Source organism: Pseudomyrmex gracilis, unplaced genomic scaffold, assembly GCF_002006095.1.
Source record: "Pseudomyrmex gracilis isolate BER0280 unplaced genomic scaffold, ASM200609v1 scaffold_272, whole genome shotgun sequence".
NCBI lineage: Eukaryota > Metazoa > Arthropoda > Insecta > Hymenoptera > Formicidae > Pseudomyrmex > Pseudomyrmex gracilis.
The window spans coordinates 70409-91334 of NW_018020856.1; the positions used below are offsets into that span (position 1 = coordinate 70409).

At 40.1% G+C, this 20926-nt stretch overlaps 1 protein-coding gene across 1 annotated transcript in view; it reads left to right on the forward strand.

Annotated features, from left to right (window-relative positions):
- Positions 1-20926, forward strand: part of LOC109859620 (kazrin) — an 88495-nt gene that overhangs the window by 50207 nt on the left and 17362 nt on the right. The window contains exons 4-8 of the mRNA XM_020438016.1: positions 8399-8816; positions 10723-11100; positions 12114-12490; positions 20243-20449; positions 20907-20921. Of these exons, the coding sequence (XP_020293605.1) occupies positions 8399-8816; positions 10723-11100; positions 12114-12490; positions 20243-20449; positions 20907-20921 (1395 nt within the window). The remainder of the gene's footprint in view (positions 1-8398; positions 8817-10722; positions 11101-12113; positions 12491-20242; positions 20450-20906; positions 20922-20926) is intronic.

The window sequence follows — 20926 nt, forward strand, 5'->3', positions numbered from 1 at the left end:
ATATATGTATATATGAGTAATATACATACTTTTTAATCTTATTATCAATCTTTAAATCAAAATAAAGTGACTTCTATTAAAACTTCTGTAATACATAAAATCAGATTATTATTCAAACTAACGATTTTGTTTGTCGCTTTTCGTAACTTGTATCAACTAATGGACCATTATATGTATCTCATGTTATCGCAATCGTACAAATAATATCTTTCTACAGACTTGCTCAGTCTTCAAATAGTTGGTTGAAGAAGTGAGGAAGTCGCGTCTCTCTCTTCTCTCGGATTTATCCTCTTGTTTTATATCCGGCGCACCCGTTGCGCAAGCACGACGGTCGTTAATTGAACATCTTCCGAGCAAAGTGAAGCGTCGATGTCCGACGTGGAAAAGAAAACAGAAAACCATATCAAGCCAACACAGTTCGCCGGTAATAACATCGATAGTATCGGCCACTTTGTATCGCTTTCTCGACTGTATCACGTTTTCGAAGATGCAATCTTTCAAACGAGGAGAGGACTCATATGTGCCGGACCTGCTTCGTAAGACACACGGCGTTTATTTAGTTGGATGCATGGCGTGTACGCGCGCGATACGGATAACGTCAATATGCTTAAGCAGATACAAACACACCATGTCTGCGACATGGCAAACGAGCCGATACTTGTCTGTATCGAGTGAATCTATCTTATCTTCTATCGTGAACATTTTAGTACAAATATTTTGTCCGTAAAATATTGAGTATTGACAAATTTTATTGCTGCACATCTTTGAGAGAGAGAGAGAGAGAGAGAGAGAAAAAGAGAGAGAGAGGGAGATGTTTAAATATTAATTATTTTTTGAATAAAATTTTTAAAAGAGATAGAAGTTCTATCGAGAAACAGAACTCATCTTCGTGCAGACAGTTTGTAAAATTTTTGCCGAGCTGCGATGTCTTCTCTTGCTCTTCTTATTCCTTCCACCTTGGTCTTGTTTTTGAAGCTCGTTTTTTCGTTATTGCGCTCGAACACGGAACCAGCTCCGACTGGAAACTTGGAGCGAAATGTAGAAAGATCCGTGCGAAGTTCCGTGCACTTTTTTGATAAGAAAGCGGGATACACGTAGGAAGAAGTTTGCGCGCAAAGTCGACAAATAGCTTTTACGTGATTTGCGGAAAATGATTTTAATTAACGAACGACGAAGACGACAAATTAGAGAGAATTTTTCCGTAGAAAGCTTTGAGTGAACTACATATATATATACATATATATAGCAAAGAGAAGTATGCAAAAGTCATTTTGTAAAATTCGTTGCGAAGATATTTCAAAGTGACGTATCACATATTTGAGAAACTAAAGCACGTATCTCTTCGCGCGCGCGCGCGCGCGAGAAACTTTTATTCCCATAGATAGGATAAGTCTTGGAAAGCGAGAGATGTGCGTCTATATGTTTTGCGCGTTTGTTTGATATGCGCATAGTTAAAATTCGCGCGACTGCTATTCCAATTTCGAAATAGCGCGCAATTGAATATGCAATGTCATTAAATTCACGATGACAAAACAACACGAGAAAATTTAATAAACGTATTTTATCGGATTTTATTATCTGTTTATCTCTCTATCTGTTCTGTCTTTTTTTACAACTGTGAAAGAATAGATACCTACAGTATATTAAATCGCAAAACTAATTAAATATTTATAAGAATCATCATTAAAAAACAATTAGAATATATTTTTTATTGGAGATTCTATTTACATCTCAATAAACTTTGCAATAACAATTATATCAATTAATTCTCTTTATATATATTTGACACGTATTAAACTTTTATATATGTGATACTTTTTAAAATAGAGATACTTTTATTGTTACAATCCGATATCGTAAACTCGGCGAGTATAAAATTGGCGAAGAAAATATTTTACCAAATTGTTGAGATGGAATTTTTAAATTCGAATACGAGAGACAGACAGAGAGAGAGAGAGAGAGTCGTGCGGTTCGATCTTGTATCCGATATGCATCGTAAATTTACGTGCCATACGAGATGCATGTGCATAAGCCGAGGATGAGCAGCAGCCATCAGCTAGCGGGAGGGTTCCGTGCTCGATGAAAAATCGCGGATGCATCGAGCGATGCATATTTCATGCGCTACTTCACGATGAAATGAAAATCTCTTCTTCTTCTTCTTCTTCTTCTTCTTCTTCTTCCTCTTCGCTGTCCGTCCCACCGCATTGACATCTTCGGACAACAAGTGTCGGAGAAGGATGGAGCTTTGCGCTCGTAATTACCGAGAAGGCGCGAAAACTCGAGAAATCTCTTCCGTGATTTCAGCAGAATTCTTAAATTACTTGGATTAAGTTTGCGAAGATATTATCTGGCGAATAAATTCCGGCGGAGTATATAAGCAAATTAGCGACTAAAAATAAACGCGATTATACGGAAAGTTAATGATGGTCCTCTCAACCTGATTTTACTTTCTTAGACTCGCTTTCAAGATTCATTTTAATTCGTTGGCTCAAAGTTGGAATAGAAAAGACGAAGATGGAACAGCATCTAAAGTGCATTATAAAAAAAAAAAATAATAATATTCATTTTGTTGCTATTCTTGTTTATAAACGAGAAAATATTGAAATTGAAATGTTTTTAACAACAAAGTTAAGCTCGTGGCAGTGTTCTTCAACTTAGATGAGTCTTCGAATTGAAATCAATTCGAATTTCCATGTGAATTAATTCACACGTTTAAAAATATATTTGCACGCACATTTAGCTCATAATGATCAGTAAAACTATCTTGAATATATTTTAGTTGAGACTTGAAATTCAATAAGAAACTTCAATCCATTAAGTAAATACAAAGACCAAGTGCTTCGATGAAAGAAGAATTAATTTCGAAAGTTTCTCGTATTCTTGTGCTAAAAGGCCACTAAATTTATCTATTTAAAAACGAATTACTTTTGGTAAAACTCTCGAAATAAACTAAGATTCGTTTCCTCATCCGTTTCCTAACGGTCACGACAGGTGTTTCTGCTTGCCAGCACGTCGTTGATTCTCACCGCGTGCGACGGCGTATCGACTTCCGGTAACGAAAATTGCTCATTAAACCAGCTGTCAGTCTACGCTATAAGTCTCTTTGGTAAAACGCTCTTTAGTCTGTTTCGCTAACGACATACGATCTCACACGCTACATCCCGGATCGTTAACGGCGCGGATATGAGAACGGCTCGTGAAATTAAATAATCGAAGTGTATATATTGGATCATCAAAAGTGTTTTTAATATCTTTTTTAATCGAGAGCTTTTATTTCAAATCTTTGTGACGATACAATCACAGTTGATAATACAAACTAAATATATGACGTCGCTCTGATGATCTTTTGCCACTTTGTGTTGGATAGTGCCATTATTCCGTCGATGTAGAATTTCTGCGGCTTCGCGTCTTCTCAAAAAGGTTTGAAATTTTTCCGACAATCTAATATATGATATAAAATAATTGTTATTTGATATTAAATGCTCTCTCGCGATGTTTTAATAAGAATTTCTGAAAGCAGTCTTTGGAACTGCGTCATTTTTACGTCGGCGTTTCGTGAACATTTTATCAGAATTTAAGAGCTAGTGACAGAAATGATATTAACGCGGTTTCAAAAATTCGAAAACAATTTTCAGAAAAACATCGTATTATATTTATTTATTCAGTTTCTACTAAAAATTTTAATTTTTCAAAAAATAATATTGTAATTTGTGGTACTTCATCAAGAAAAGTGTGAGACATAATGCACGAAAAATTGAAAATGCACAAAGAGGAAGTTGACGTGGTCTTTCGCGACACAAGGTGAAAATTGACTCTGCGAGAGACTTTCCAACGACTTCGCAGCTTAGAGACGTCACACTTTTAAGCGGGCAAGTTGCCGTGAAACGGCTCGCTGTTAACGTCAGGTCGTAACCCTCTTCCCGGGTGAAACCTCCTTTAACGGGGTGGTCCATAACCCCTGATTTGATGCGAAAAGATCCGAACGGATCCCGGCCAATTACAATACGTTCTGCAGGCGCGTTATGGCGAGCGCGCAGCGCACGCAGGGGATGAGTTTCGTGTACGACAAATTGTCCGGGCTAATGACTCGATCGTTCATTTAATTGTTACGGGCCGGGAACATTTGCGGCGATTGTATGCGAAATTGTTTCGTCGTGCGCTCGCCAATCGACAGAAGAGACCCTCGCTTCGTGGAAACACGACGGGAACATAATATCGGGGACTTGCGACAAACGACCGGCGTGATAGTCCGCGGTTTGTATTTACATCGGCGTTTGTGACTTCCGTTCGTACAACAATCCGAAACCTGTTGTATTGTAGTCAGAGACGTATAACTCGGAATAGCAGTCACAGACAGGGAATTGAATTATATATAAACCCGAAATACTCTGATATCCGAAGAACTCAATTGTAATATCGACCGTGTTAATAGAAATTAATTATTTCGTTTCTAAAAATTGTGTTTACTTTTTCATACACGTGTGTTCTATATACGTGAAACGATTGATAAATATCCGAGATATGACTCATAGAGAGTGAACTTTATTATAATACAAGTTTACTCGAGCACGCTTGACAAAGTTAAAATATTAAATAACCAGATATTGAATAAAAAATTATCATTTTTGTTTTTCTTATCAAAAAATAAAGATTTAAATAAGAGAGAGATAGAGAGAGAGAGAGAGAGAGAGAGAGAGAGAGAGAGAAAAGACGCGTTATCGATGCCATCACTTCCAAGCCAGTATTGATCCTCTCGCCGGAAACGCTATGTACGAACAACTATACGATGTCGACCCCGGACGCAGTGTAACAACGCTGCGGCATGGTATACATTTTGCAAGAGAGTGCAGTGGCGTTTAAACGTCGCACTAAAGGCGAAACTACTCCCCGGCGCGGAGAAGCGACCGATGCGGTTTTCGCTCACCGCCCGTTTCCATTCGACGGAAATTTATCGTCGCGATTCCGACGGCTCTCGCAACCGTGAAAAGGGCGTGAGTGCGATCGTTGTCGGAACGTTTGCGCCGAAGGGAGAGAGAGAGAGAGAGAGAGAAAAGAGAGAGGAGAAAGAGACGCCGCTGGGGAACGCAACAAGTACGCGAGATGCCGTTTTGCCTCCTCCGCTTCTTCTTCTCGTTATCCTTTTGTGTCGTTGGAACTTGGCCAATGATGGGCCCCCTCGACGGCCACTCTCCCCCGTTCCGCTCTCTTTCTGCCTTCCACACTTCCTATGATGCGTTTCTGCCTTTGAGGCTTCTTTTTGATAGCGCTCGATAATCAAGCTCGGCGCTCGCGATCGCGCGCGATAATTAATCGCATCTTTGCGAGGTGCGCGATTCTTTGAATAATATCTAAGATAAGAGATACAATAAACAGAGTGATTTTTATTTGAGAGATATACGGGGCGCAATGTTATTTGACAAATTCCTAACTTTTTTCAAGATTTTTTCAAGATTTATCACATTATATTTTGTCTCGACTTTTTAATTAATATATAAAATATATAAAATAAAACATATGTCAAAAAAAAAAAAAAAAAAAAACTAAAGAACTACAAAAAAATGTTGTCCCAGAAAATCGAAATTAATTCTATACTATAATGTCACGTAAAAAATAACTACAGACCAAAATGATCAAGAGTATGTATAGTTTTCGCGACCTGTGGAGTGTGGGGACTGCGCGAATCCTAAGAGGGGTTCCGCTTAACACCCAAGAATGTTTCCCAAGCCGGTCGCTTTCAATTGGTTTATCGATTAAAAGACGAACTGTATCGGGCTTCGAAAATCTATAAATTTGAGCGAGATATCTCGAATTTTCTCTCTCAAACTGTCTAAGCTAACAAGTGCAGTTAAAACTTGTTAAACATTGGTTAAACATTCTGCCAAATTTACCTTGAAACTTCTTCTAACACGATCTCTTCTACAAAAAAGAAGTTATTACAAAAAAGATATTAAAGATCAATTGTTTAAATTGAAGATAGAAGTATATTCAAATCATGCATTATATATTGTTTACAGAGCCACGCGTGTGTCTACCAAAATATCTTTTTAAGTAGTTTTTTTAGTTTTTTGTTTTAAAAAATGTTAAAAACTAGAAAAAAAAGTCAACAAGTATCAATCATTGGAGGAATGCTAACTATAAGTTTGATCGTCGTAGATAGTTTTTTAGTGTTTTTTATGTGTTAATTTGGTTAAAAAAAAACACTCCTTGAGAAATTTGTTTGTTTTTTTTCTGGATCGCTTCCTCTCTCTTGGCATTTCTCTCGCGAGATCGCAATTAGCAATTCTCGCGTTTGACAGCGCGTCATTAAGTAGCTTACAGGAAGCCGCTTACGTACATACGGATTTGGAAAAGCATTTGCGCCGCAGAAACGTTGCAAATTTTAGACGGCTCCGTTTGTGCATCCGGTACTTGCGGCGCGCCGCAATCATTATCCCGTATGAATTCGCGCAACATTCCGTTTTATCCGCAAATCTGTAAATCGCACTGATGTTTTCTGCTTTATACACAACTTACATTTATGATGTATACCCAAATTGGCTCTTGCTTATATCTCACTTTTTCATTATTTATGCAATACACATTCAATGTTACCTTTGCAGAATTTAATTTGTCCGTGTGAATTGCGGGTAGTTATAATACGTTCATTCTGAAATGATAATGTTTTTCTGTTTTTTTGCAATTCCGATTGCCGGTTTTTGCAAGAAAAATACATGCAGGAGAATATATTTTGAACGTAACATAATTGTTTTTAATTGCTATTCGAAAAATTCGTAGAGCGTGTTGTAAAATTCTTTAAAATAATTTCAAGCAGTTTTTAAACATTTTCTTTATATCAAATAATGACTATATATACATATAGGTATCAGATATTGCAACTGCATAAATTTAACTTGTGCAGAGGATTTTGAATATATGATTCTTGGATCAATTTGCTACGTTCGAAGTTACATCAAGTTTACGTCTAACAAGTTCGAGCCCAAGTCGAGTTGTTAACAACTCACGTCTGAGCACTGTTGACTCCTTCTCCGTTTCAGAACGGAAGGTTAAGAGTTACGTTTTAACTCGAGAGTTCAGTTGCCATGACGCTTCTGGCGATGCGCAACATTCAACATTCGTACTTAATCGTGAGAACCGTATTACATCGATCTGTATCACAACGCGCGCGGGAGATCCCGCATGTCAGTTCGGAACACAGGGGAATCGTCGTCTATTATTCCACGCGAAGGACTCCGCGAGCGCTTGTGCGAATTAACGTTTCTGCAAATTATAGTGACAGCCCCGGAGATATCATTGATCGTCATTAATAGGAATACATGCTCCCCGTTCTGATTTTGCCGGCGGATACAAATCATTCGGTAACGCTCGAGAGAGAAGTCACTGATACAACCGATCTCTCCCTCGACGTCGTAAATGCATTTATACAGAGTACGTAATTTTTTTTAATGAGGAGTCTCGCGGAAACTGTGACCGATACTCTCGAGAATACGAACAACTTTCTGTTACAGAGTATTACGAAAGTCGTTGTAGTAGTAAGTTGGAACATATTAAAAACGAGAGAATATTGGTTCAGGTCATAAAATACTGATTTACGTCCCGCTTATAACTTCTCCAGATTCTCGAGTATCAATTAAAATGTTATAAAAGAAAAATTGACGCAAATGACGCGCTCACAATTTCTCAATTCTCCCTCAGTCTTTACTTCTTTTATTCTTCGCTTTTCCCGTTGTTTCTTCGGAGAGAAACAGTATTACGCTTATTCCTTCAGGGTTACTTTTCATGCGACTGCGAAAGAAATACCGGTCTACGTGTCTCCGGACTCTCTCTCTCTCTCTTTGTCTGTCTGTTTCGCAATTTCAGTGATTCGTGCCGCGACTGCGAAGTCGCGCGTACAAACTTCTGAATAGCGCGCGACATCAGTCGATATCACGTGTAAAGAGCTTTCGACGCACAATGGTGAGCGCGTAATGTGAGATTGCCGTCGCGAGCAAACTTATTAATATTTGCGCGTTTCGCGCCAGACGTTTCGGCCGAAACTTTTATCTCGCCGATTCGCTCGTTTCGCGCGCATTAACTTTGTAAGAACGACAGACGCGTAAATGATAGGTTGGGGAAACTTTCACGCAGCCTTGGCCGAAAAATGTGCAAGAAATTTTGTTTTTCTCAAGCATTTTAAAGATGACTACATCTTTTACACATCTGAAAACTCGAGTTAATGTATACACGTAATTTGATATATACTTGCAAACTAATAGACTACTGCACAAAATTTATCTTCAATTGAAATTTTAAAGCCGCTCTCGCGGCTTTTAAATTATCCCGCGACGTTTGCTTAAATTAAATCATTTCCATTTCACATTGTGCTTCATTCGCATACATATTTCTTGCGTTCTATTTGCAGGCAAAATTTCGCGTGATGGTGGAGGAGAACGCAGCGACCGGCGCACGGCTCGACGGCGAGCTGGAACGCGCTAGGGGCGAGTGCGCCACACTTCGGGGCGAGTTGCGTGATGTACGCGGCGCCTTGCCGATCGTACTAAATAACAACAATTCCGGGGCGGCGGCCGGCAACGGTAGCGCTAACAGCAACAACAATTCCGGCACATCAACCGCCGCTTCTGGCGGCAACATCATTCCCGGTCAGGAAGTGGAAGTTCAGCAACAGGCGGAAGATGGCAAGCGGCTCAGCGCCGGGAGCAGCCCGATCGAGAAGCGAAGCTCGGCCAGCGATAAATCCGCTAGTCCCATTGACAAGAGAACCAGCCCGGTGGACAAGAAGGACAGGACCAGTCCTATCGATCGGCGAGCCAGTCCTATAGGTTCGTATATAATCTGTGACCGAACTTTGACTCTTTTACGTTTGATTAATTCTCTTGATTTTCAATTTTTTCTATAATTTATTTTGTTTTATTTTTTTCCATTTTTTTTTTTTTAGTATATAGTTTAATTCCTTTAGTATATTTCGAATAAACGTGTTCAAAGCTGTACCTACTGTAAGAGCAAATAACCGTTCACGGAACACGATAAGTAGTTTTTTTAAAAGATATCGTTTGATTTACATGAAAAGACTTACGCGCGAATCTCGCTCGTCGAAAAGAACGAGATCTCGAGAGAGAGAGAGAGAGAGAGAGAGTTTTCCCGCTTGAATTTATTTTGCGAAAGTATTTTCATAAAAAGACAGCACCGCCGCGCGTAGCAGGAAACGACGGAATTACGCTTAACGCGAACTGAAAGTTATCGACTTCGCGCGGGAGCTTCGGCTTGGGATAAGACTTTTTAAGAAGTTCGCGCGGAAATGAAATTTTAAGACGACGCGAATGTTTCTCTGTGCATTTCCGCGTTTGTTTTGACTGTTTGCCGAGTTATTCCGAATATCCCACAGTTGTTGTTTCCATGTCGATTCCGCGGTTTTCCTCGCTGATCTCTTAAGCTTGTGGATCAACATTTCGAACAACTACTTATATTGCTCAGCTTATATATATATAGCTGAGTTTCTTTTATACAAAGATTGAAAATCATTCTGCGAACTCTCTACAATAATGATTTGTCGATCTGTTTGTTGCTATATTTTACGAGATTTTGCACACACACCGCCGTACGTTTTCGCACTTTGTCGCAGCTTTGTCTTATGCAAAACGGCGCGTCATTCGTCACGGAATAAAATCTTGAAAGTTTTAAGCACTCGGTTGTTAAATACATACATTCTGTGCGTGTATGGACGCGCACGGGAGAAACGTATTAACACGTTCGCGAAAGACCTACTTATACGGAAGATCAAAGACACGGCTAGTACATTATGCAATTCTGTGTCCGTACTCTCTTACTCATCAAGGAGAGTTGCCAACAGATCCACTTAAGGGAGAGAGCGGAGACCCGCGTGCGCATGCAAATTCGAGACGAGAGTGCATTTCCGAGGACCGGTCGGTACATTGGGTCAATCGATCACGCGCGCTTCAGCGTTCGTAGCGGAGAGATCCGCCTTATCGAGCGCATCCGTCTCGAACGCACATTCCAAGTAAAGGCTGGCTTCATTCCAGCGATTTCTCCGTACGCGTCAATATATAAGTCGTTTTTCTCCGTCTGTCGCGTCACCACTCCCTTCCGATTCGCCATAATCGAGTCTACCTCCTCGTCGTCGTCGTCGTCGTCGTTGTCGTCGTCGTCCGCCTCCTCTCGAATCCCGAGTTTCTCGCGAATCTTTTTTCCCGCCGATCGTTTCTCGCAACGTTTAAAGAGAGACGGACGCTAAATACGCGATCCGAACACGCACCATGCCGAACCACAGTTGAATGATTAATTAACGCTCGATTTAAATTACACGCTGATTGCAAACGTACTGTACATACGCTCCTCGCGCCGCTATAAATCCATCGTGTTAGTTAATTGAATAAAACACACTGAACTTATTACTACATTGATTCGAATGTAATTACAAATTCGATTCGTGTTATATTGGGAAATGGATATTATCCGTGTTATATGTAGCCGGACGAAAGTGGCGTTTTGCCTACCGATTGCTTTCAAAGAGAAGAAATTTGCGCGCAGAGAAAAATTCGCACATCATTCTCGGTCGTAAAAAAATATGCGCAAAATATACGTATCAGTGAAATATACGCACACATTTTTGTTAAGTAATTTATATTTTTTCTTTTTTAAAGCACTTTATCTAATTAGAAAAAAGATCGAGAAGACATTTTTATTTGTTTGATTTTTTCTCTCCGCCAGAACGAAGAAATGGCTCGCCCTGTCGAAGTCCGAGCGAGAAGGCTCGTCGTCCCTGCGCCCCCGCCCTTGAGAAGACGCGGCTGGGAGGTGGATCCGGGGGCAGCGTGGACTCGCGATCGGGCAGCGCCAGTCCGGATCGGGGACCGGCCAACCGGGGCGGCTATCTTCATCGCGGCAGCAACGAGCGCTCTAGCGCGGAACGACTGCGGATATCGATTGCTAACCGCGACTCCCTGCGATCCAGCAAGGAGATGAACGATCACGAGCAAAAGGACGCCGATAAGGATCTAGTAGACGGGGACGCGCGAGGCGACGAGGACAATGAACCGCCCGGACCGGCACCGGGCAGCAGACCGTCATCCCCGGCTAATTCCCTCGGTGGGTAGTCCGGACTTTAATTATGAACGACCGATTCTTTCTGACCCCCTTTGAGAGCGCGGATTGTCCTCGATAGCGGTGAGCCGCGCCGTTCATTGTGCTACCTGCTGAGAGAAATCTCAGAGCGCTCATATCGCTCAGACACATGACCCGTAAGAGATAACCAGATACAGAGAAATCCCGTTCCGAGCTTTTCTAAAATAAAATTAACAACGGCGTTCTCAAGAATTGCGGAAATGATCATTCACGTCAAGAGACAAAAAAACAATTTGACGTGTGTGATCAGGAAGATAAAGTTGTTATTTTTTTCCCCGTATTTTTTTTCTTAATCTGCATGTTTTATCGATAAAATTGATTTAAAAGAAGCCAAAGTGTCTTTTTTAATTTTTTCGAATTTCACGTAAAAGAAATAATTTATGCAATACGAGATGCATTTAAGTCAATTATTATGTGTGTTAATTTACACATTAAAAAAAATACATATATAATATATATAATATAATATATATATATATATATATATATACATATATAATATATATATACATATATAATATATCTACGCTGCGAAATTATGCAACAAACACAAAGAGAACACGAGGCGGTCGCGGATTATCTTACGATCGTGCTCGTGTTCGATCGATTATCACCACACTGTGGTCGGAACATGAAAAGCTAGACTATGTGCTTATCGCAATATGCTGTCTAGATTGCAGATCGCGGAGAGACGACGTTCGTGATTTGGATATAGATTTGGACTAGAGATATATATTAATCATACGCGGGCTCGCACGTATGAGGCCATCAACAGATCATTCATTTTTCATCTACTTCTGAAAAATTCTTATTCCTAGATTTAGCTTATAAAGCTCCAAAGAGAGCGAGTAAATATATTTTTACACACACATCCAGCAACTAGTTCTTTGCTAGTTGAATAATTAAAGAGAGAGAGCTCTCTGTATATATTTGTTACGAATAAATAAATTTAGTTGTTTTTTCTTGGACATTGGCAGGAATCGGCGACCCGGTAGTGGCATCTAGACTGTCCAACATTCACGGGGGTGGACACGCGGAATTGGCCAGCGCCAGACGATTGCGGTTGGAGAACGAAAGATTGGTGGCCGAAGTCGCCAGGTTGAGGAGATTGTTGCTGAGCGGCGCGGCGCGCGGCGAAGTCGGCTCCGAGGACGCCGCTATGGAGGAAGAGGCCCGCTTCGTCGCCCTGGAGATGGAACTGCAGCATGCGAAGGAGGCGCTGCAGGCGTTGAAGGCTGATCGTAAGCGGCTCAAGGCGGAGAAGTTCGATCTTCTCAATCAGATGAAAGCGCTCTACGGCACTCTCGAGGACAAAGAGCGCGAACTTCGCGATTTTATACGAAATTACGAACAGGTGAGTCAGCGGATAGCAACTTTCGCAATATTCCTCGCATGTTCTCAAATGCTCTTTTTTTTTTTTTTTTTTTTTTAATAACAAAGTCGTTATCTGTAAACTTGAAGAAGAAGAGCTTGTGAACAATGATGAAAAGTACGGCAAACAAGTGTCCTCTTTCAGCAAGCGCGGAAAGAAAGAAGGAGGGGGGATTGATTAAACAATCGTTCTCCGAATAAATTCTGTCGATATGGGGATAAATTGTAAATGATTTTAATACCTTCTGGAATTTTTCATTAAAAAGTATTAGTATGAAAAATTCTGCTGATAAAGGAATTTTACGTTTATATTCTCGAGAGCAAAAAACGTTCTTTCTTGCGGGACGGTTACGACTTTAGATTTTTATGCGATAAGATCTCGAACGGATCGTTGTGTTAGAACCGACGAGAAATATTGAAACGATTTTATTTCAAACGTTGACAAGAATATTTTATAATAATGCTTTTTATTGTTGTGGCTACGTCTGTGACAACAAGATATATTTTCACGGGATTCACAACGGGAGGAGAATCGAAAGATGTTCGCTTCACGTCTAGCCGATGAAACACACATCGCGTGTTAAAACTCACCTCCTGGGGTGGAAATCACGTTCGCGCGAATCTTAATCGCGATGTTTTACGATTCCGCAAATGGGAGCGGTAAACAATTGGGAAAGTAAGTAACTCTAATGCTGCTCTCGCAAATTTGCATATCTCATACAGTAGGATCGATTTTCGATAGGTGCCGCGCGCGCGACGAATGAATTAGGAAGGGAGGCGAAAACGGAGAGTGCTTCGCCGCGCTCGATATTTATGAACGTTCAACTTTCGAAATCGCCTCGGCGCACCCATAATTTTCTCTCCCAAGCTTTTTTTCTTTTTTTTTTTTTTTTTTTTTTTTATCTACAACGTAAAAATATCCGCGAGAAAAACGAATCGTATATTTGCTAATAGCAAATCCATTATGAGACGGTTTATCAAAGCGCGGGAGAGATGAAGAACGCAAAATGGGGATATCAACTGAAACTTTTTTCGCGTGATATAACGTTAGAACGATTTCATTAAAATCATATAGAACGGTCTACTTTCGTGAGTTTTTTTTTTCCCGACGAGTGCTTGAAATAGCATTAGGGGAAAAGCCACTTATTTTTTTCTTTTTCCTGAGCGAACGTATTAATTGCCGCCAGTATGAAAAAAAAAAAATGACTGAGAAGTCGCGCGAACGCGCGCGTGTGTTAGGATTTATAAATATATCCATCTTTCGAAATCTCTCTTTCTCCCATTCTGCTGTGCACGTTTGCATTTTCTCAATTTCGTTCCGATATCGTCGTCAGCAGTTTTTTTTTTTTTTTTTCATCTCTCTCGGACTCTTGAATTTCTCACAACAGAAAAAATAGCGAACAAAATTTGACAGCATTTTACTTCGTCGCGATGAAAATTCTGCTGAGATTTTAAAAAAATCTCCGCAAAAATGATGAAGTGGAGCTTGACCTCTCTCTCGAGCGATTCGTTGTCGTAACCGCGCGATTGTTCGATAAAATTGCGACACAAACTCGCGACGCGCGCGATATATGACGATGAATGATTTAACGATTAAACCGTAACCAAATTTCCCCGTCCGCCCGTTAAAGCGACCGACTAATAGAAATTGAGAACAATGCGAAACGACCGCGAAACCGCTTCGCGGTTTTAATTTCGCCTTTAATGCGTCTTTATGAAGCCAACGCGAAAATATTGAGAGAATAAAAAAAAAAAAAAAAAAAAGCGAGTCCCGAGACCGCCATTGTGCGAACGTAGTTAAAACTTTTTTATACGCAATTGGTACCACCGTTCTTTTTTTTTCCTCGAGCAATTAATTAGTAATTAGATCGTTCTTGAAACTTTATTAATTTACGAGCACGCGCGCGCGCGAAGGGTGTTGTTTTAAGAGAGGTGTTCGCATATTAAACCGCTTGCTGAAGAGCATTACAGAATTAAAAAGTTATATTCACGATCCCGAAGATGCTTCCGACGGTCGCTCACTGACCGCGTTTCAATTTTCTCGAGGGGAGAGGGCGCGCGCGCAAAATCGAGACCGCAGGTGCAGAAAAGCGACACGTACTCAGCAATATAATATTTTGTCTGTTAAATACTTTCATTAAACTTGCCGTCGGAATTTCTCATTTTACCGAGACCGTTATGACCGAGCTGCGTCGGACCGCGGTCATTTCAATTCCGTTAAATGAACAGCGGCGTTTCTCTCTTTCTCTTTTTTTCTCTGCGAGTGATGAACGTAGCGCGCTGCAGTTCCACGCTTGGTCTTTACACGCCCCAGGTGTGTCAGACACGTAATTCTTCAATATCTCGTCGCTCTTGAAAGTGCGCGCAAACGATATTGAAAATTTGCAAAGGTATTTTATCTCGAACATAGACACGTGCGTAATTTCGTAAATTTGAAATACGAACGAGCAATATATGCGTATCGTGTTCACGTTGGATTCGATCTTTCGAGCAAATTCTCCGGGATAAGACACAATGGTGGGAAATCGTGGGTAAAGCTTGTTACCGTTGGAGGACACTTCAAGCACCGACTTCGAGAGCGCATCGCGCATCAAGATTGCCCCTCCGGTGTAACGGGGCCGTTCGGTCTTAAGCCAATGTGTAACGACGCGCCGTGGCAAAGAGGGCGAGAATGTAGCGAGCCTTTGTCGCTACTGATTGTTATCAACCCTCGGGGACAAAGACAGAACTGTGAGCCTCGGTTCTCTTGAAAAGCCTACGTAAAACGGAGCGCATACAAGCGTACGAGATTACTCGAGCACGTGAAGCGCAAATTGCTTCTTTAATTACTTGCGAAACAATAATTAGAATACAAAAAACTGAGGAACAGAATAAAAAAATAACTTACTTTGTGTGATGATAAAATAATTAAGTTGAAAATATTAATTATTAATTATTACTGAGAATATCGAAATCTAGATTTCAATTTTTCTGAAAGATAAAATTGATAAAGTGAAATATTTTTGTGTCAATAATAATTGAACAACAATTACGTTTAATGACGGAAAATAGCTGGAAAAATTGAAAACGACTCTGCAGGAAACAAGCAATTATATTCGAATTAAAATGGCGCGTTTTGATATCGCGATGACGAGGTTTTTTTTGCGCACGAAGAGCGCTAAGAATTAATTAATACTATTGTCGCGGACGCGCGGATGTGGCTGTGCGCGCGAAGATCAAAAGCGGATCATCGTGGTTTTTTTTTTTAGCCGAAATATATAGTTGGTATTTTAATAAAAGTGTTATTACGCGCAGAGCGCGTGGTGCGGTATATCGCGGACGAAAGAATCCACAATTAATTAATAAGATTCCGTTCTTTTGTGACGCGCGCTTAGTGCTCTTTTGTGCGAATATCAAGGAAACAGAATTTTTACAACGCGCCGAAATGGAAACCTAACAACGTTGCGCGCTCCGCAGGAAAAAGCGTCGGTGTGGTACAAAGAAAGTATAGAGCGCGGAAGAAAAATTAATTTAATTGTCGTGAGCGCGGAAATGTGTACATAAACGTGCAACGAACTTTTTGGATATATATAATATATATATATATATTTTTTTTTTAACGAAAGGTACAAAAAGAGAAATTTCTTCATGTTTCTTCATGTTACGTTCTTACATTGGGTTTCCGCTTTCATATTTTATACAGTTTTGTTTTGCAAAAATGAGAAAAATGTACACGCACGTCGTATAAAGCGCTACCGTGTTTGTTTCCGACGAAATTAAAAATGTTGCGCGAGCTTGATCTTGCGAAAAGTGAAATTTCGCAAGCTGCTCGTCTGTGAAGAGACTTCGTTACTCAGAGGAAGGTTCCTGATGAAAATATCAGACTTAAGTGTCACTGACAGCGACGTTACACGGGCCGTTGCAGGTTCCCTCGTGTTGCCTCTGCCATCCCGAAAGAATACACGCGTCGCCTCCGGTTTTTACGGCAGCCTTTCCCTCCATAAAGCGCTCCGTCAATTTTCCTTCATTTTTTTTTCTTCTTCCTTCCTCCCTTATGCGTTCGCCCGCGCTCTTTCTCCTTCTGTATAATCCACTTCGTCTCTTGCGAGTGCCGATGTCACTATACTCTTGGTAACACGAGGTCTTAGGGATTTTCTATCTTCCGTTATTCTCAATTTTCTCTTCCTCGACGAGCCGCGATTGTGTTCGTAGACGAGAGGAGAGGAATTTTTCAGATATTTAATTTCTTGCGACAATATAATACTTTTATAACGCACAGTAATATTATCTCGCGTCACTTGACAGTTTATAATGACTTTTTAAATTAGCCACGACAAACTTTTTTCAATAAAAACCGAGCTTCTGGAAAGAAATCTGAATTGAAACAAATTTTACGAGCTGTGATTCATCGATTATAGTAATTAATAATTAATGAGAAGTAATTCTAATATTGTTGAGAGACGTGTTTTGATCATTTATTTTCGACCATTCTTTTCAGCCAATTTTAATAATTAAAACCTTTATCATTGTAATCGCCTGTCATCAGCCGAAGAAAACAAAGCACAACGTTGTGAGGTGAAATATGTTTTTCGGTTTTGTTGGCGGGACTGAGGATAATCAATGGTTTTTTTCAATTTGACAAAACTTTAATTTGACAACTTTAATTTGACAACTTTAATATGACACTGTAATGCACTCATTGTACGTCGTTGTTCGGTTTTCTTTGGCTAATGACAGGCGGTTACAATTTTATACTTTTGCTTATTAAATATTAAATATTAATTGGCTGAAGATGATCAAAAATAAATGACGAAACGCCCCAACAGTATTAAAATTTTTGATTAATTTTTGATTAATTATTAAATCATTACTAGCGGTGGATCACAAATAGTAAGCTCACAAAATTCATTTCAACTTAGATGTTTTCAAATTCGTTTGAGCGCAAATTGAATTTCTTTAAATTTTTGTTTCAATCTCACTTTTAATGCACATGAGATAAAAAAATATCCAAGTCTCGGCGGTCTTATTTTTTAACAAAAGTCATCTTCTCGTAATTTTTTTCTTAATTGAGCTTTGTGTATTCAGAATTCGAATATCTGTTATTGAATACAAAGAAGAATTGCGTGTATCTAGCGTGTGGAAGATACGTAAATCTTATATATTGTGCGCATTTTCTTTCATCTTGCCCGCTTTTGTTCGAATTTGCGAGTCTTGACATGTTTTCCGGCCCTTCCTTTTATTGTCTGAACGTCATATCCGAAGATGATGCGCTTACGGAAACTCATGATGAAACGCTGATGAAATTACCTCCTCGTTGCTGAAATCTCCAAACTGGTTTTTTTTTCTCTTGCGCGTCGTGCTTGTTGCGGAAGATTATTGTAGACATTATTCACACATTTACATACAACGGTCTTGCTTCCGAGGAATATAATACGCTCGAGTGTTTTATGTGAATGCTTGTATAAACGCAAAGATTTCGTTAAGATAACGACGGAACGAGAACTTGAGACAAAATGAAAACATTAACTTTCTTTCGCAAATCCTTTTCGTCTCTTCGCGAAAACTTCGAAAATGCAACAAGAATTATTTAATTGTTGATTATTATTTAGCCTATACTTAAGAGAGCCGTATATTTGTATATATTTCACGTTATTGTTATTTATGTTAAATCATAAGTCATTTTTTAATATCGCGAGAAATTCACCTAGTGCCTCGGTGACTACTTGGTTTGTTCTTTTTCACTGAACTAGTTGCACTAGTTCGGAGTTTATCTTTTTCACTCTAAATGTGTGAAGGGAAAAAAGATAAACTCTGAACTAGTGTGGTCAGTTCAGCGAGAAAAAACAAAAACTACAAATTGAAAAAGCGATTGCCGTGAAATATGACAGATTGGACTTTCGGTTAAGATGTCTTTTTTGTGAATGAGATTTTTTTAATTTTATTGGTGAGTCAAATGAATTAATTCATACATATGTGACGCAAAGCAGCATCTTGTACAAATTCTGGAATTGTTGTTCGATTCGAATTTCATAAATGTACTGATTTGACACGTTAAAAATATATTTCGCATTCAGCATAATAATTCTCTCAAAGTTCTAGATATATATATGCTTCTTGATTTAATAAACCAGAATAATTAACTAGAATGACAAATTTCGTTCCGTAATAATAAATTCACGTTAGTGAAATTAATCAACATAATGAAGAAGCAGAATCTCGAGATCGGATTTCGCTCGTAAACTTTGCGCGACGCGTAAATGACGTCCGTCGCTACTTTAAGCTTCGCGAATTGTATCGGATATGAACGAAGAACTTCGTACCTGCCTGCAGGATATCACGCAATAGTTTTTGAGGATGAGACTACGATGTGCTAACAGCCGACGCCTGGATGATCCGCGCGCCGCCTGTAATAACCGTGTTGCCGTAAAGTTTAACCGATAAACCTTGCCTGCAACACCTGTTATACGTACGACAGAGTTGCTCGCGCTCGAGGGAGAGATAAGTGGATTAACTTTACCGTAGTCGATACCGTAGTCGACGGAAGTGTCTAATAGCCGATAGTAAACATCATGTTTATTCGCGCATTAAAATGCAACTGCGTCATTCGCAACCGAAATTCGAGCCCCATCCTCTTCGATTTCTCGCGGAAAAAATTCGCTCTGTTCATTTCGTTCTCAAGATATACAGTTGAAACGTGAAATTTTTCGACGAAAACAAATATCTATAACAACACAATGCGCAGAAGTAAAAATACACAATCGCAAGTTCAACAAAAGCAAAAATACAATCGCAAATTCACGAAAAATATTCTAGAAAAAACGTAAAATGTAAAATTTGGAGAATAACGAAACAAGTTCTAGCAGTTTATTTGAAAATAGTTTGCGAATATGAACAATTGGAATAATTGTTGGAGCTAATTTCGCTGTTATTAATTTTATCCTCGGGACGCAAATAGAGTGTGTTTTGCCGCGAATTTACCACACGGTGCTCTCAATTATTCCACTTAATTATACAAAATGTTGCACCGACTGAGAATTAATTATGCGCGAGATGAAATTATCGATGGAGAGAGCACATCACAAGAGTCGTCTCGCGCGTATCGAAGATCTGAATCTCGCGCGCGTCTCGAGTGTCCTCTCGCTCATTTTCCACTCCGGACGACGGGTGCTCGAGATAAACGTCGCTGAGCGAAACAGTTTCGCGTCGATTGACATTTTAGCAAATACAATCCGGATGTTTGTTTCCGGATTCTGATTGGATTTCGGTCGGTTATTTACTATCTCGTCGGTGTTATTAGTTTGTCTGCTGTTTTGACGAAATCTCATCGCGCATCGGTGCCAAACCGAAGTTTTGTTTTGTCGAACGTATCGGATCGTTATCCTGTCAGAGATCTCCCAGAGGTCTCTGCGATTTGCCACGCTTTCTGATTAATCATTAATCCGTTTTGTAATTCGCGTCACATTTTTGAAATATTGATTCGCAATTGTCGCAATATTACGTTAAATTTATTTGTCGTAAAGATAAATTTTTACGTCACGTGTTTTTTCGCTCTTATATACCGCAACGCGCGCGGAAAAGAAGAATTATATATTGTAAAATATTCCACGTCCAAGTTATAATAGGTCCAGTCCCCCCCCAGCTTCTTTGCCGTGCTCTTCGCAATTTTTCAAATCATTTGCATGCCACGGTAGACGATAAAGGTTTCGGGGGGCGGAGTCACTGCCCGGACATGGGTCTCTTTGACTGTTGATTGCAGCGGATGCGGGAGAACGAGGCGACTCTGGGACGTCTTCAGCAGCAAGGAGCCGGCATACCGTCGGAGGAACGCGAACGGGAGCGAGAGAGGGAACGCTGGAGTCTTTTAAGGGCGGCGAGGGACGAGGCCGATCGAAGTCTGAGCCTCGCGGCCAGTTTGGCCGACAAAGAGGCCGCCCTCTCGCACGCACACGCGACCATAAAAGAGGTGAGCACGAGTCCTCCGCGTTGAGAGCGCACGAGGAGGTTGTAATTCTGGGGCCTGACGAGTTATAAGTCGATGACGCTCCCCATTCTCGATCAGTTCTCGAGAAGATTCCGTACAAAAACCTGGTGCTTAGAATCTTCATACTCGCTTCGTGTATCACGCGATCTACAGAATATTGTGTACTTTAAAAAACGCGAGATAAACGCAAATAGCACTTTTTCTCTTTCCGCTTGCAATTACATCGAACGTTGTAGTTAGCTTTTTCTTTTTTGTCTTCGTCGACTATATACCGATCTTCGATATAATTTGAGTGATGTAATTATCGCGCAAAGACTTCTCACTGTCACGTAAATTTCTTAATACATCAGAGCGGTATTCCCGGACTCCTTATTGCCCGAGGTCGTCATGTAACGTTCTCCGCATCTCTTTAAATACATCTTTTATTACATGGTTGCAGCTGCAACGTCAGCTGGCGGA